The sequence below is a fragment of the Chelmon rostratus genome, chromosome 19 (assembly GCF_017976325.1).
Source record: "Chelmon rostratus isolate fCheRos1 chromosome 19, fCheRos1.pri, whole genome shotgun sequence".
NCBI classification, from domain to species: domain Eukaryota; kingdom Metazoa; phylum Chordata; class Actinopteri; order Chaetodontiformes; family Chaetodontidae; genus Chelmon; species Chelmon rostratus.
In genome coordinates this window covers 998,339-1,016,679 of record NC_055676.1, presented here as the reverse complement: position 1 = coordinate 1,016,679, position 18,341 = coordinate 998,339, and the positions used below count along the sequence as shown (strand labels likewise).

The following is an 18,341-nucleotide window of genomic DNA, read 5'->3' as shown; positions in this document are numbered from 1 at the left end:
ATTTGCTGAGCTTGTATCTTTGAAAACTTAAAATCTAGATGACTGATTACGAAAATGCTTCAAACTGTTGAAACACAGTTAAAACAACCAAAGTCAAAAAAATATTATTGGCTTAAAACTGTTTAAAAAGTCAAATTAATGACCCCCAACGACACAGTCACGTCAGTCTCTCGGTGTGTGTACATATTGATGCAAGTATACATTGATGGATCTATAATAATGCATGAATCATGATGTTTCATTGTTGGTGGTGAGTAAAGTGTAATGCATTTTCAAGAATTTAAAAGAATTCAATTTAATTCAGTTTTATTTTTATAGCGCCAAATCACAACCAAAGTTTCCCTATAGAGCAGGTACAGACCAAACTCTTTATCTACAGAGACCCAACAATTCCCTCATGAGCGAGCACTTGGTGACAGTGGCAAGGAAAAACTTCCTTTTAACAGGCAGAAACCTCGAGCAGAACCAGGCTCTGGATGGGCGGCCATCTGCTTCGACAATCTATGGTATAAGACTCCAAAATGCAGAGGATTACAAGTAAAACTTGTCTGCTTTAGGGATGGAATCATAACATATAAAACCTATATGATATATTCAAAGTAAGGGGGTGGGGGTGCTAACAGGTGTAGGAGCTGCAGTGCTCTGATTCCTCTCGCTTCCTCGAGAAAAGAGAAGAGAAACCGTAAAAAGCAGTAAGGACTCATAGAAACAAGAGCACAAAAATTAGGTAAATATGATGTTGAGGATTGAACCCCATCAAATTAAACTATGGTGCTACATGAACCTCATAGCAGAAATATTAGAATTTATATCATCAGTGACTTTCACACCACTAGTGATGGCAGAATTGCAGTTATAATACATCAGTCACATCTGTAGTGTTTCATGACTCTTGATACTGTCCATCAGAAAGCATCATGTGTGTTTTATGTAAAGTCCTAAAGCATTCTGAATGCATTACAATACACCCTGAATGCCCCCATAATGCACTGTAGATGTGGCCTTCATAGGTGTTGATGGCTTGGTTTGCCTCTGAAGCTCAGCACCACCTCACAGCGGGGGTGATGATCTGCTGGCAGGATGTAGCTGGTTAGACAGATGGGGCACAAGGATCTTCTTCTGTTGTCTTGTTGACTGCTTGTCACTGAAGGAAATTTGGGAGCAGAGCTCAGATCCTCACAGTGTTATGTACTGTACACAAGGACCTGAGAAAGTCAACTATAGAGTGGCAGGAAAGAAAATCTTCACATACTGCGCTCACACGCTGGGATAAATCCAGCAATGATCGCTCTTAGAGAGGGAAACCTATACAAAATAGAACATCCTGTTTGTACCTGAGACTTAAATGATAAAGTATCAGTAAACTAACTTATGGACTTTGGTTTGTTGGTCCAAGGACAGCTGAAGGCACAGGCCATTTCATTTGAAGTAGAGAGTTAGCTAAGTAAGCAATACAGCTAGATGACGATGCTACTATTAATTCTACCACTAATATTAGTAATTAGTAATACTTATTATACTAATATTACCACTACTGCTAATGATAGGCTACCTTCCTGGAAGGTGGTGTCATCCTCCCACCTCTAGCAGGGTGCCACTGTGACAGCTCGATCGGTTTGTGTGTGCACTGAGTCGCACTGTTTGTGAATCAACTGGGCAGATGCTCATGGACCTTGAGGAAGCAAGCCAACAGGTGGTTTTTTTTAGGTGTTGTCTAACACCGTGTAGACAGGAAGCATAGGGAGAGAATGAATCAGCTGGCATGTGGAAGTTACACTTCAGTTTCACTACAGAATAGTGAACAAATACTACTGTTTTTTGGCCGTGACTCGTTTTTCAAATCAAGATGAACTGAACTGAGAACCAAGAAAGCATTCCAGGTGTGTCATATGGAAAATGAATTTGTTTTAAGGACAGACAGCTCAGTCTTACATTAATGTACATATTTTATCTGCTCATTATTTGGTGTACATGTTCATGGTTTATATATCATATTCACTGCACTTTTATATAGTAATGATATTGTCAGGACTGGGGTTTCAAGGGGACTAAGGCTGAACCCAAATGCAGACACAAGGGGGTGCAGTTCAATTTAACAAATTTAACAGAGGGAAAACCCAAAAAACAAAACTCAGGGAACTAAGAAACACACACTCGGGTAAATGGGCATAAGACAGGGAACGGAAAACACATGAAAAACTGAAGAAACATTTACAAGGAACATGGCATGGAATGGACAAAGACAACACTAGAAAAACACTAACATGTACAGTGGCATGGCTGAAGACAAAGACAATACTAGAAACACCTACATGGCTAAAGACAAAGACTAGAAACAAACTTACATGGACAGTGGGAAGGCTAGGGAACATAGACCATACTAAGACGCTGGACAAACATTTGCAAGAAAGCAACAAAGACAAGGACAAAGACAAACCAAGGAAACACTCACATGAAACATGGCACGGACATCAACAAAGATAACCGAGGACTCACTTACATAGACAGAAACGAAGACAACATCAAGAAAGGTGCTCACACAGAATCTGGTACAACAGACTGGGGGGAAGACACAGACTTAAATAAACAAGGGAGGACAACTAATGACACAAAGGTGGGAAACCACAGGAAGTAAAGCAAACAAAGAAACATAACTTGAACCTTCAAAATAAAACAGGATGTGACAAAAACAGACTATGACAACACACAAGGGGAATCTTTAACAAAAAACAGGCGTGCAAAGCACGGATCATGACAGATATGTTTTGTCATAATTCTGTCTAATCTCAGCTGAACTTAATGGAACCTGAAGAAAAGTTAAATCACCTTAAAGCTGATGACTACAATTGTTCAACAATAGCCAATTGATCATTTAATAGTTTCAATATCAAAGCACATAGCTCAGGGTTTGATGGTCCTCATGCAGGAACTCATCCTTAACCTCTCCTTTTTTGTGTGAATTTTGCTCGTGTTTCAAGTTGAATTCACTAAAATCACTTCACTGCACAAACATAGTAGTATATATATATATAGTATATATATATAGTAAATAGCAAGAATGGTTCGAAGTTAGAAGAAGTTAGATGCTAATTCACAAGCAAATAACGTTTAGAAAACCATTAAAAAGGTGTGTGCAACAAATGTACAGTAACATTTAGACAGATTTTATGCAAAACATAAATATTCATCACCCCAAATATGCTGTTAGTGGAAGATGATGTCCTGCTTTAGCTGAATTTAGGCTTCTGGAAACAATGAAAAGAAGTGTTTCAGTGTTTCCAGCCTAAATTCAGCTGTACTAGGACAGATAGCTGTGCAATGAGGCCACAAGTACAGTAACTTATTGTACAATTAAGTTTACCTGCATTATTACTGCCACTTCTCTTTACTATCTGCTTAAGTAATTAGTTTGATCATGCTCAGGGTCATATCTGGAGCTTCCAGGTGCACAGTAATGTTTATAACTACCGTCTGTGATCATTATGGCAATTCAGCAAGAATGAAAAGACTGGAGCTTGTCAGTCACGTAAATCAGCAAATTTTAATAGTGTTTTAAAGCAAGCACAATTACAACTGATACAAGTTGAAATCACCACATTTCTTTTCACTGACAGTAAAGATTTGAATTCTCTTGACTCAATAAAAGGATCTGCACACTCAAATCTGTCCAAAAATCTTTTTAACTGAGCTTTTTGGTTCCTTAAAGAAGGTGTCTGACCCAAAAGCTTGCTTATTAAATGATTTTTTGCACAGATTTGAGGGTGCAGATACTTTTTGTATTCGATTCAATGTAGTTCGATTGCTTATAGAGCAAGCACCTCTGATACTGGGTGAGTGAAACAGAAATGTTTTAATCCACTGCAGCTGTAGATGGGAGAATTTTATAACACTGATGACACTGTGCTGCTCCCATACGTTGATTAAACACCACATCCTGCCACATAGTTGCTCAGGTCGCGGCCCTGGCAGTGATGGCGCCAGGCCACCCTGAAACCAGATAGTAGGACTACTAAGTGCTTTAAAATGAGAATCTTCACAAACAGATAGTATGATGTAACTCATGTGTAGTCAATACAACACAGTCTGTATCTGAGTCACTCGATCAGATCTTACCATGCTCCAATGCCGGCGGGATCCCTAACGACGCGTTTAGCACAATTGATTGCCACTGTGACATCATCCGTCAGAAGCTCTGTGAAAAAGAAAATCTGGACTTGAATGGTAATTTACAATAATTGAATGGCATTTACAACATTTACAACATAATAAGTAAAAAAAACCTGAAAGCTCAGTTATGATCATTTAGCCTGTTAAATATCGCTCCACTGGGTTGCCAGCTAGTCACTAACTTTGTGAGCAGGTAGTGTAGAGAGGGTCTGTTTTGTTCAAAGCGACACTGACAATGGGGGACGGAAGCATACTACCAGAGACACATATACACAATACAGAGCCATCTGATTCACTGTTTATACTAGGAACACTGTATTGATTATTGCAGCTTTATTGGTGGTGGAGCAGGACACATTGGGACTTGTCAACAGAACTTGCACCACAACATAGGAAGTAATTAAATAGGAGGAAATGCTCCTGTGTAGTTTAAGTCTTCGTTGTGGTGGTTCATCACTGACCGCTGCACCTGATGTTGCATGCATTTGATGAAGGGGTGATGCCATCGTTACACCACCAGCGGCTGTTGATCTGAAAGATGCCGTAGTCAGTGGATCCATCAGTGTTGTGGTTGGTGGCTCTGGTGTTGTACTCCGACTCCCACTTGGACAGACAAACCCCTGCAGAGGAAACAGAACAGACCCATATATAGACCACCCGAAAGGTCAACTTTGGGCCTTTAACCCACATGCCTGTGAAAACAAACAACAAAGCCATTCACACATGGCTCAAGGAGCCTCCCAATGACAACAATGGGACACTAACGAGGCTAACGACTGTCGTTGACACCAAAGGGTTGCACCCCACCCCGCCTTAATGGGGGGATCGTTTGCCTCACAATAGAGTGATACCATTCTTGTTTTTGTGGGTTGGTCTCACTCAGGGGATAAATACTTGAACCTAACATCATTGCATTGGACTAGAGCTGTCCTATCTAGTCTGGTTGCGTACGAACTGATGAAGCCTGCTCGGATGAGAGGCAAAACGTCTTCTAAGACAAACTGACGAGGTCCAGTTGCGAACGATTGAATGCCCTAAAGCAAACCCGTTTAACCCACATGGTAACAGTAGGCCATCTCCATGACAACCTCATCTGCAAATAAAGACTGTTTGTTGTTGAAAACTCTGGAAAAAGATTGTATCTTAAAATTTTGAGATTATTTCATGCGATCTATTAGTCTCAGGGAAATGGCTCTCTACCAGGCTAACTCTTCCCCACTTTTTCCAGTGTTTGTGCTAATCCAAGATGAGGCTATTGGCTGTAGCTTCATATTACCTCATCCATACAGAAATGTTATTTCTTCACATACATGTGAAACATGAGAATATATCGTTAAATTTAGATGGAGGGCAGGAAGTGAAAATTGCAACTTACAAGATGAAGGAAAGTTTCTACTGTGCTAATTTAGATGAAATTATGAGAGAATGGTAAAACCAAATGTTCCCATCTGGGGATTAATGAAACTGATCTTATCTTATAAACAGAAATCAGAACACTGGATATGTGTTATATGTGTGTGATATGTCGGATGTGACCCTTATGAGAAGGAGCGCTTTTTCAACTGAACTGAAAGATTTGCCTGCTATTGAGGCAGTAGATATAACAAAGTACCTGCTTATTCAAATGCAGCTCTACTCTTAAAACCAAATGAAAGCATACAAAAGAATGAAGGCATACAACTTTTTTGTTAGTGGTTTGGTCCACAACCTCGGTACCAAGGTGCTCTGGGATACTTGTCGTTTGGTTTTTGCTAGGGTGAGTAGCTTTTATTGTCAAATGTTCAGCACCGCAGATCTGAATGTTGATGTTTACGGAATGGTTGCTGGCTGGATTAACCCCTCTTGCGAGTGAAACGCCCCTTAAGACGCGGATCATCACAGCGAACCAAGACAGGGTAAGTTATCTACGTTCACCTGTCTGATGTGAAACTGTTAACACAATTCAACAAGTTTTAGTCATGTTGCTTGTGGCTTTTAATTTAAATCTATAACCATGGATTTAAAACAATAGCTAATACTACACCATTTCCACCATTATCCGACTTGGCTCCTCCCGACTGCAGATGGTTAACAAGTCATTTTTTCCACCATTTTTCAGTCAATTTCTAGCATTTTTTACTTTTATGAAGAACAACTTTTGGTACTTGATAAAAGCTCCTTGTAGGCATTGAGAGTGTTTCCTATGCAGAAAATCACGTCCTGCCCTCCATCAATGGCAATATTTACATTTGACAATAATAAATCTATAAAACTACAACATATAAAATACAATACACAAACAGGATGCCCCCTCAGGTATAGCACAGTATGACAGATGTAGGGGCTGTGCAATTGCACAATGCTGTCAACCTGTGCATTCAAAATCAGGCACTTGGCTGTAAAATTTTGTACAAATAGGACATCAGAATGTATAAACTAACAGATATCAAGCAAACTGAAGCCTTAAATGAAACCACAAAAACAGAGAGCAAAATAGAAAGGTTGGAGTATGAGTCAGGTGATATCCTATATTTTTCTTACTTATAACAAATCCTGTGAAAAGGCCTAAACCAACAATGAATGAAGAGATATACTAACACTGCTGGTTTGGGTCTTTTCATTGCATTCGTATATGTCAATAGTAAAAATTGCTAGCCTTATTCTTTAAAACATATGTCAGTGTTTCTGTGATCTTCCTGGATCTGTCTCTCCATGACATAGTTTGTTTTTATTTTATTTTTTTTGCAGCATTGTATAGCTCTCTCTTTGATGCTGGACTATTATGTAGTCAACTCATAGCGATAAAGGAACTTGAAAATGTTGTCCACCCTCAATCTTTGTACAGGCACAAATAAACACAGGGATAGCTGTCAGATGTCCAAAAGTTTTATTAACAGCAACAAAATGGGATGTTCTGCTTAAGGATGACAAAAAAAACTTCCTTTATTGAAAATAATGGCAGAAGGCATAGCACATGCCTCCAGCCCTCAATCCTGCAAAGATATAGTAAACTTTATCATGAAGAAGGCACTATCATCACCATCTTTAAGGATGAGAATGTGAGAGTCTCCCTCGCACAACAGCATGAAGTGCCAGATAGTTGCCATGTTCTCGCATTTTTTTTGTCTGACAAGTGCAGTGACTCCTTCAAGCTGTTCTACCATTTGAACTGTCTTCTTGGATTTAGTAAACATCTCACATGTGTCTTTAACCTCAAAGCGGGCATCACTCATCAAAGATTTACCACAGACTGGAAGTGCCTTCTGAAGCAGAAACGTAAAATCTGTAAGGCTACACCCAGTGTGCTTTTTACCATCTCAAGCAGTTCTCTGTTGTAGCTTTCAAACAACACCACCAAGCAGACACAATGCACGTGGTGAGGAACACAGCCATGTATCCTGGTAAAGCCTGGCAACAGAAACAGTACTGAAGGCCCATTAATGCCCATTATAGCTGTGGACTTCTCCAGTGTACTTTCAGTAAACTTCATGGTTTGACTGTGACTTCTTCAGTCACATTTTGTTTCAGAAAGGTAAACCCTTGTCTGCCCTTGTTCCTTTTCGACCTTGACTGGCCTGGCAACAGAATCACTGGGTAGCACCAAAGGAAAAACTTGAGTTTGTATTGTTTTTTTTTAATGTCCAACTGATCATTTAAAACTTGCTGCAAGTGAACACATTCTTTCATAAAAGGTTCCTGAAACATATTCATGTTTGGCTTTTTCTCCGTTAGTGATAGGATGCTCACACTATGGCTTTTATTATTTTTCAAAACGTCCCTGTACAATTACCTGTAGTAACAGTTAAACACAGAAGTCTTTGGAGGTGCACTGTCATTGTGTATGATGTTTCTGACTTGGGCTTCCAGTGGCAGTGCAATAAAAAAGTTTCACACTCTCATGTATTTCTCCAAGCTTTGTTTGTTCCCACAGTTATTAGGGACACGGGGCAACGTCCCGAGTCACTGGCTCCTACAGCTATGAAATAGCTGTAGGAGCCAGTGACCTACAGCTAGCCCCGAGTCACTTATTACTATCCTGCGCGTTTCTTCTTCTTCTTCTTCTTCTTCTTCTTCTTATTAGGGACACGGGGCAACGTCCCGAGTCACTTATTACTATCCCGCGCGTTTCTTCTTCTTCTTCTTCTTCTTCTTCTTCTTCTTATTTTTCATCCTCCTCCAAGTTTTCGTCCCTTAACTCGTCCCGCAGCTTTGAGAAAACCCTCGCAAATTATATATCAAAACATGCGGTTTCATCGGGATCGGTGTGCTATTACTTTTCTCAAATTTCCCATAAGAAATGAATGGGACGGGCGACAAAAACAAGATTGAAATTGGAGTTTTTCAAACATCTGTAGCTCAGGCATACATTCACCGAGAGACTTCATTTAAACTTTAAAATGTAGACCCAAGTCTGGTCTATTGGTGTGTTCATCCACATTTTGATTGGTCCTATAGTTTTTGATCAGTCACTGTTCAATGACAGTGATCGTTTGGAGGGAAATTTTGAGATTATAATGGGTGTGTATTGCGCGGAATGTTCGTGCTAGAGTGCGTGCTAGAGTGGCACAGAGTCTAAAAACGATCTGAAAATCTTCTCTTTTTCTCGTCGCTACGGCCACAAATTACACTCTACACGCATAATTTTGGGATCAGTTTGTAGACAAACTTGTCCTCTTTCGTGTGATGTCCTCGAAAAAACCGAGAGACTTACTGAATTTAAATAGTGAGGCTTTTTGTGTAGCCAGCTCCCTCCTGCTCTCCCATTAAGTCCCATTTTAAAATTCAGAGCTGTTTTGGGAAAAAAGCAGAAATGCCTCCTGTCTTTAGATCGCCATAAAACGAAAAGTTGTTGTGTCAGGAATAAAACGAGGTGATGGTCGGACTCAGGAAGTTCTCGGGAGTCCGATGATCTATAGTACACTCTGATACGAGGTACGGTTCTCTCACCAGAGGATTTAGTTCAGGAGGTTCGCCGAACCCAAATCTCACTGCATACAATACAAACTCCTGTTCTCTGAGTCGCAGAGTCTTTTTAAGTCGACCATTTTGTCATTTTTCTAAAGAATATCTGGACACAAAACACACGTACATCTGGCCCAGACTTGTCCGCATCTCACAGTGTAATCGGTTTTTTGATAGCAGCTACGGTTTTGTCACAATCGCAAGTTGTTCGGAAGAAACCGACAGCGAAAAAGCCGCTTTTCAAGGGAAGAGTTTAACAGGTGCAACTGTCATTTACACACACACCGGTCAATAACCCACGCACACACATCTGCAGGACAACAAGCCTGAGAATGATTATCTTAACGAGCTCAGTCAAAACAAGGGCATTGTTTGAAAACAATCTCCGTCCAACAAACAGTTAAACTCAGCTTCACCAAGCGCTTTGCCAAAAAGGTTGAGACAGTAGTCACACAAACACACACATAAGCAGGGCTAACCAACAGCTAAAAAGTGATTAAAAACAAGCACGTCAAAACTGAACAGGAACAGGTAAACAGTGGGAGAGGTGCAGAGGTAATTATCAGCAGGTGGGGCAGAAGTTACACACGCACACAAACACACACACACACGCACACAAACACACACACACACACACACACACACACACACACACATTCAGACACATATATACCATACACATCTCCATGTAGGAGCTGGTTGGGCTGCTTGTGTAGTTCAAGCAGACACACACACACAAACAGACGAAGACACACACATACGCAGTCACACACAACGACAGATACATAAACACACACACACAGACAAATGCATAATGAAAACCCCATCCCCCCGCCCCCTTGTTAACGCTGTTAGCTCTATTAGCTCTGCTAGCACAGTTAGCTCTGTTAGCGCTACCGCCGTTAGCGATATTCGCACCGTTAGCTGTTAGCTCAGTTAGTGTTAGCTCTGTTAGCTCTGTTAGCATTAGCTCCATTCATGTTTATTGATTCAGTTCATTAATTCATGTTAACAGAGACATGAAGCAGAGGAGAGAAGCAGACACAGACAGCTGAGGTGATCAACAGAGACAGACAAGGAGAAAGCCACAGAAACACAGCTGGGAGCAATTCATTAATCAGGGACTGACTGCCTCTGATATCTGCAGTTTTCTCAAATTGCAGCCTTTTTCAATTGTCCGCTGCTTCGCCATAGTTTCTCCTAGAGACTTCATTCAAACTTTAAAACGTAGATAATTTTGTCGGCTCGAACGCACCCCGTGTCCCTTTCAAAATTTCCCAGGGGGAATTTTCTAGTTATTTTTCATCCTCCTCCAAGTTTTCGTCCCTTAACTCGTCCCGCAGCTTTGAGAAAACCCTCGCAAATTATATATCAAAACGTGCGTATTGTTCGGGATCGGTGTGCTATTACTTTTCTCAAATTTATCGCAGAAAAACTGCGATAAATTTCCCATAAGAAATGAATGGGACGGGTGAAAAAAACAAGATTGAAATTGGAGTTTTTCAAACATCTGTAGCTCAGGCATACATTCACCGAGAGACTTCATTTCAACTTTAAAATGTAGACCCAAGTCTGGTCTATTGGTGTGTTCATCCACATTTTGATTGGTCCTATAGTTTTTGATCAGTCACTGTTCAATGACAGTGATCGTTTGGAGGGAAATTTTGAGATTATAATGGGTGTGTATTGCGCGGAATGTTCGTGCTAGAGTGCGTGCTAGAGTGGCACAGAGTCTAAAAACGATCTGAAAATCTTCTCTTTTTCTCGTCGCTACGGCCACAAATTACACTCTACACGCATAATTTTGGGATCAGTTTGTAGACAAACTTGTCCTCTTTCGTGTGATGTCCTCGAAAAAGCCGAGAGACTTACTGAATTTAAATAGTGAGACTTTTTGTGCAGCCAGCTCCCTCCTGCTCTCCCATTAAGTCCCATGTTAAAATTCAGAGCTGTTTTGTGAGCAAAGCAGAAATGCCTCCTGTCTTTAGATCGCCATAAAACGAAAAGTTGTTGTGTCAGGAATAAAACGAGGAGATGGTCGGACTCAGGAAGTTCTCGGGAGTCCGATGATCTATAGTACACTCTGATACGAGGTACGGTTCTCTCACCAGAGGATTTAGTTCAGGAGGTTCGCCGAACCCAAATCTCACTGCATACAATACAAACTCCTGTTCTCTGAGTCGCAGAGTCTTTTTAAGTCGACCATTTTGTCATTTTTCTAAAGAATATCTGGACATAAAACACACGTACATCTGGCCCAGACTTGTCCGCATCTCACAGTGTAATCGTTTTTTTGATAGCAGCTACGGTTTTGTCACAATCGCAAGTTGTTCGGAAGAAACTGACAGCGAAAAAGCCGCTTTTCAAGGGAAGAGTTTAACAGGTGCAACTGTCATTTACACACACACCGGTCAATAACCCACGCACACACATCTGCAGGACAACCAGCCTGAGAATGATTATCTTAACGAGCTCAGTCAAAACAAGGGCATTGTTTGAAAACAATCTCCGTCCAACAAGCAGTTAAACTCAGCTTCAGAAAGCTCTTGCCAAAGAGGTTGAGACAGTAGTCACACAAACACACACAAAAAGGGCTAACCAACAGCTAAAAAGTGATTAAAAACAAGCACGTCAAAACTGAACAGGAACAGGTAAACAGTGGGAGAGGTGCAGAGGTAATTATCAGCAGGTGGGGCAGAAGTTACACACGCACACACACACACACACATTCAGTCATACATATACCAGACACATCTCCATGTAGGAGCAGGTTGGGCTGCTTGTGTAGTTCAAGCAGACACACACACACACACAAACAGACGAAGACACACACATACGCAGTCACACACAATGACAGATACATAAACACACACACACAGACAAATGCATAATGAAAACCCCATCCCCCCGCCCCCTTGTTAACGCCGTTAGCACTATTCGCTCTGTTAGCACAGTTAGCTCTGTTAGCGTTAGCACCGTTAGCTCTATTCGCACCGTTAGCTGTTAGCTCCGTTAGTGTTAGCTCTGTTAGCTCCGTTAGCATTAGCTCCATTCATGTTTATTGATTCAGTTCATTAATTCATGTTAACAGAGACATGAAGCAGAGGAGAGAAGCAGACACAGACAGCTGAGGTGATCAACAGAGACAGACAAGAAAGCCACAGAAACACAGCTGAGAGCAATTCATTAATCAGGGACTGACTACCTCTGATATCTGCCGTTTTCTCAAATTGCAGCCTTTTTCAATTGTCCGCTGCTTCGCCATAGTTTCTCCTAGAGACTTCATTCAAACTTTAAAACGTAGATAATTTTGTCAGCTCGAACACACCCCGTGTCCCTTTCAAAATTTCCCAGGGGGAATTTTCTAGTTACATTTTGCAATTTTCTCATCAAACTGCATCACAATGGAGCACTGTTTACCGACTTAATGAAACTGAAAATGCTTTCTAACTTCAGCAAAAGTTTTGTAGAAACAGTACTTTCATGTGGAGATGTTTTTCACTAAATGCAGTGACTACCTCCAACATGCCCTCAATAACTGCATCAGTTAGATTAGGTTTTTAACTTTGCTGCCAGCATCAAAAAGTCATGCTGCTTCCTCCTTTGGTCAGCAGCACCTGGACTGCTGTGCTAAGGACCACTGCATGAGTTCTGATACATCACTCCTTGCTCAGTCCTCTTTCTAGTGAGATGAACCCTCTTCAACTTGCTTTCCTCCTCCATTCATTCCCTGTCGACCTCCTCTTTTGCAGTGGGGATGGATTCAGCTGGATAGCCCTGTTAGAGAAGAACATCCCAATAGTGCAGTGTTACTGTTTATGCAGGTATGTTGTAATCTGACTGGTGGCTGTGGATGACTCCAGACTTCAATCGACTTTCAACTGCCTTCCCACCCACACTGACAATAAGGCTAAACTAAGTCACATCAATGGCTTTTTAATGGCTAGATGGTAGTGACACTGGAACATATATCATTGTAAAAACAGAGAATATTTGTGACTTTTACGGTGAAGATTACTTGGATGCATGGGATAAAAACAATAGCATTTATGTTGTGGAGTGGGTCCAGGGCGAGAGGCCCAAGATTATCAAGGTAATTGGTAAGTTGATGTTTTTTTAACTCAGTAACTCAGTCAACTGAAAGCAACCTCTTTAAGTATCAATTTAATAAAATTGTCAGCTCTCTAACATTAACAAAGCAGCTCACCTTGTAGTTTACAGTTACTCTGTTCTTCTCTTTACCCTGTTGTTGCTTAAGATAACTGTAAATTTGAGTTCTCCATACATTGCTCTAAAAATAGACATGAGGTCTTTCTGTTCGAATTTGCTGTGTTAAATTGTGCATATTACAGTTGTTACTGTTCTTTCACAGCTACAGAGAGGGTATCCACAGGAGGAAGACGAGGATGAGGACGAGAGAGAGTGGAAGCTCCCATCCAATAAATCTGGTAAACGGCTCAGTGTTATGCTGAAGAACGTAGCAGTCCCACACCTTGGGACTACAAATTAAATGCTGCTTAATGTTAGACAAATGCCATTGTTAGCTTGCCTATTCTGAATTAACAAATAATGATGCAAGAGTAGATTGTATCAGATATTTACGGATTAGACTGCCACCTTTTCCCTCGCTCAGTTTCCCTATTTAACACCACCCAAGCTTATGTTGTTGTATGGAAAACAGAGGATTCACTACACATTTAGTAGCACAGTTATTCCAGGATTAATTTAAGGGATAATAACTTACCTTACAGAACAGGTGTACTGGGCTTCTGGTTTAAATGTGGCAAACTCCGGCAGCGCTTGTCTGCATAGTCTCAAGCCAGTTGTGTCTATCTGATGTGCAGTGATTTTTTGGAAAAAGAATGATACGACCAATATGTGCAATTGCTACCCATGTGTAAAATAGGTTAGTAATTTTTACCATACTTCTTGCAATATACTGTATATATATTTTTTTTTTCCCACATATTTTTCTTTCATATAGTCCCATAATATGTACATATATATAGTCAGCTTTTATTTTATATTTTGTTTTTTTGAATATATCTATTTCTGTTGCTATCTATGCTATGCTATGCTTCAATTCCAAATGCTATTACCTGCTGCTGTAATACCCAAATTTGTTGGGGACAAATTATTAAAGTCTATCTTATCTTATCTTATCTTATCTTATCTTATCCTTATATGACTCTTAATTCTCTCCCACTAAGCCAGTACACTGTAGTTCCAAAAAAATAAATAACGGAGTGGTCAATCGCACCGTCATGAAAACATGTGCCTAGTTAGTGACAAGGTCTGGGAACTGAAATGCTAACATCTCATTTCTGCGTTGAAGAGACTAAGGGGGGAAAGTATATCAATTTCCTGGCTAGACATTTTGGCAAAGTGGGTGGGACTGACCTGTCACTTAGGAAGTACTGATTGTTTATATGGTGTAATACAATACTGTGATGCCCACATCGCCCTAAATAGTTAACCCAAATACTAATTATGTAACTTTGATTCTTTGTCCTTAGGTTTATTGTTCACCAAAAAAATAAATAAATAAATAAAAATAAAAATAAAAATAAAAAATAAATGTTTTTAATCATCCAAAGCATTCTCATACCCTGATCTTCCCAGCTTTCTAAAAGTAAGTCTAACTCTGAAGAGTGTTTCTGTCATGATTCTGGGCTTTGATTTTGTTACTACCTGTTTTATGTTGAAAATGTACCTCATGTGCCATCTTTAACTTTACTTCCTTTGTTTTTCCACCTGTGTAATTGTCCGATTGTTGTCACCTGTGCCTCATTAGTCCTCCCTCCCCAGTGTATTCCCCTCATTCTTCATCACTTTGTCTCTCGCATATGCTGTCAAGCGTTCCTGTCTTTGTGTAAGTTTAACAGCCTTTCCTGTGTTTTTGGATGCCTGTTCTGTTTTTTCTACCTTGCCATTTTTTTGCATTTATGGACTCTAGGTCCTGCCACTGTGGAGCACAATTTAATTTTTTTGAACTACTACTTGGTGGTTACTTACTGGTTTTGGCTTTTGCCAGCCTCTGACTCCTGTAAGTCTTTGTTTGGTCACCTTGGTAAATAAAGTTATTGAACTGCACCAGCTCCACCATGTTTGGCCAGCATTTGGGTTCAGCTTCTTGTTGCTCCATGACACAATTACCCAGCAGACCTTATTTCGTACTAAGAAGAACTTAGAGACATGGTGTCCATGTTAGACAGCGTATCTCAGCGTGTCAGCATTACTCTGCTGACTTTGAAGCTAAGCTTCTATGCTCACTCTAAGGCCTGTTTTTTGAGAGTATCTGGCACCTTTTTAAAAAACTTTGACAATTGCAAAATAAGGCTGGAGAATCTGAATCAATCCAGTGGCCCCAATTCTGGCCCTGGCATAAAATCTGTTAGATCTCCTTCAGCCCCAGCTCCCCGGCCATCAAACCCGCAGCCAGCTAACCTCCTGTCAGCTCCAGCCTCTGAGCTGGCTAGCTAGGGGCCAGCTAGCCTCCTCCCAGTTCCAACTTCATATGTCTGCTGCTATTGGCTGGGGGCTACATACCCACTCTCCAAATGTTGGACTCCAGGAACATCCCAAACACAGCAAAATAAGAATATAAGAAATTACAGGCAGTGTAGTATCTCTGCTTGTCTCTCTATATATACCGTGACACACTTCTAGTGCGTCATAACTGATGATTAAGAGGGAATATACTTTTTCTGCTCCCCATACAGTATCTGCAGACAGACAGGCTGGTACTCACAGTTTGCCAGGCTGTGGCCCCTGTAGCCATCCATCCCATTTTTCTTCAGTACTCTGGCCCATTCACAGCGTGTGAAGACTTTAGCACTGGCCAAAGCCACCAAGAGAAGAAACACCAGAATCCTCATGATGGACTCTCCACTGGACACAATGTTTCCACAGCTGCAGCTTAATGTCCTTTAATGTTCAAGAAGCTCAGCTGAAACTGCTGTGACAGCTTTAATTCAGATTAACTCCTTATTTTCTTTGAATACTGCCCAGTGTCAACAAACCTGTTGAAAGAGGTGGAGATTTAACTTTTCACTCAGTTTGAGTCAAGGTTTTCATGTTTGAACTTTGATTTGTTTGTTTCCAGGTGGAATGGGTTATCATGTGATCGACAGACTGACGTGAAAGACAAGGACAAAGTTGAGTCCAGGTGAAGCTCTGGCACAAATTAATCTGCATTGATAAAACAGCTATAAAAACAAAGAAAAGCTGATAGAAAATAAAAGAATAATAAAAAGCCATGACAATTTATTATTGGCGTCCCACCTGACTGTGTGTAATACACACTTAAACATGTTTCATGAGCCGTGAACTGGGTTATATAACTGTACTGTGATGAAACACATCAGTGCTAGTGTAAATAATGACGTTTCCTTCAAATCACATGGGTTGAAAATGGCTAATCACACCATCTACTGGGACTTTTGGAAATGCAAACTTGACAATGAAACTAATTCCACAATAGCATTATAATTTTCCATTTATGTGTGTGTTATGTGGGTCAAAAATAAAATGAAAAAACAGCAACTTTCATTTTCACATACTTATATGGGTGTTTGGTGGTAAAATAAAAATGGAAAAGATATTTCACATTTCATTGTAAAGACTTAACCTGCTCTAAAGTGGTTTCAAGTTGTACATATCAAGTTAGGTCTACAATCATTAGGGTTTTTTCTTCATGGTTTTTCTTCATGGAAATTGAAAGACAGATGATGGACAGTAAGTGCAGTTGAATCAAGACTGTATTTTTTCTCAGTATCTAAGACCAAGACAGAGTTGTAGTGTGTGTGAGGATGTTTTGCTAACTTACAAGTCCATGAGGAAGTCAGAAAGCCCCATACTCTGAGTATGGTATCAAGTTTGGAGATAGACCAAGATGGCGCTGCAGACGGCCACCTTGATGCTGCAGTCTCTGGTGCTTGCTTTGTTTTTGTTTATTTGTCAATTTAAAGATGCCCGAGCCACCTCAGCTGGCTCCTCTCGATGTGGAGGAGCAGTGGCTCTACTCTGAGCTCCTCCCGAGTGACGGAGCTCCTCACCTAATCTCTAAGGGAGCGCCCCGCCACCCTGCGGAGGAAATTCAGCCGCTTGTATCCGAGATCTCGTTCTTTCGGTCATGACCCAAAGTTCATGACCATAGGTGAGGGTAGGAACGTAGATTGACTGGTAAATCGAGAACTTTTGCCTTTCGGCTCAGTTCATTCTTCCCCACGACAGACCGGTACAGCGAGCATTACTGCAGCCGCTGCACCGATCCGCCTGTCAATCTCACGCTCCATCCTTCCCTCACTCGTGAACAAAACCCCAAGATACTTGAACTCCTCCACTTGAGGCAGGAGCTCTCCTCCAACACAGAGGGGGCAAGCCACTCTTTTCCGGTCGAGAACCATGGCCTCGGACTTGGAAGTGCTGATTCTCATCCCAGCCGCTTTGCACTCAGCTGCAAACTGCCCCCACACATGCTGGAGGTCCTGGTTCAAAGAAGCCAACAGGACAACATCATCCGCAAAAAGCAGAGATGAGATCCTGTGGTCCCCAAACCAGACTCCCTCCGGCCCTTGGCTGCGCCTAGAAATTCTGTCCATAAAAATAATGAACAGAACCGGTGACAAAGGGCAACCCTGCCGGAGTCCAACATGCACTGGGAACAAGTCTGACTTACTGACGGCAATGCGAACCAAGCTCCTGCTCCGGTCATACAGAGACCAGACGGCCTGTAGCAAAGGGCCCCGGACTCCATACTCCCAAAGCACCTCCCACAGAATGCCACAAGGGACAAGGTCGAATGCCTTCTCCAAGTCCACAAAACACAGGTGGACTGGTTGGGCAAACTCCCACAAACCCTCGAGCACCCTGCGGAGGGTGTAGAGCTGGTCCAGTGTTCTACGACCGGGACGAAAACCGCATTGTTCCTCCTGAATCCGAGGTTCAACTATCGGCCGAATTCTCCTCTCCAGTACCCTGGAATACACTTTACTAGGGAGGCTGAGGAGTGTGATCCCTCTGTAGTTGGACCACCACCCCGGTCTGCCGGTCCGGGGGCACTATCCCCAACTGCCACGCAATGTTGCATAGGTGTGTCAACCAATCAGCCCGACAACATCCAGGGAATTGAGGTACTCAGGGCGGATCTCATCCACCCCCGGTGTCTTGCCACCGAGGAGCTTCCGAACTACCTCGGTGACCTAAGCAAGTCTTTGTGTGTGTGTGCTACC

At 41.4% G+C, this 18,341-nt stretch overlaps 1 protein-coding gene across 1 annotated transcript; it reads right to left on the bottom strand.

Moving 5' to 3' along the window:
• Positions 1-3,881: 3,881 nt before the first annotated feature.
• On the bottom strand, positions 3,882-15,986 carry LOC121623362 (lysozyme C-like). Its single transcript, XM_041960629.1, is given in 4 exon segments — positions 3,882-3,987; positions 4,114-4,192; positions 4,629-4,787; positions 15,860-15,986. Coding segments are annotated over 4 exon segments (471 nt in total).
• Between the last annotated feature and the right edge of the window lie 2,355 nt (positions 15,987-18,341).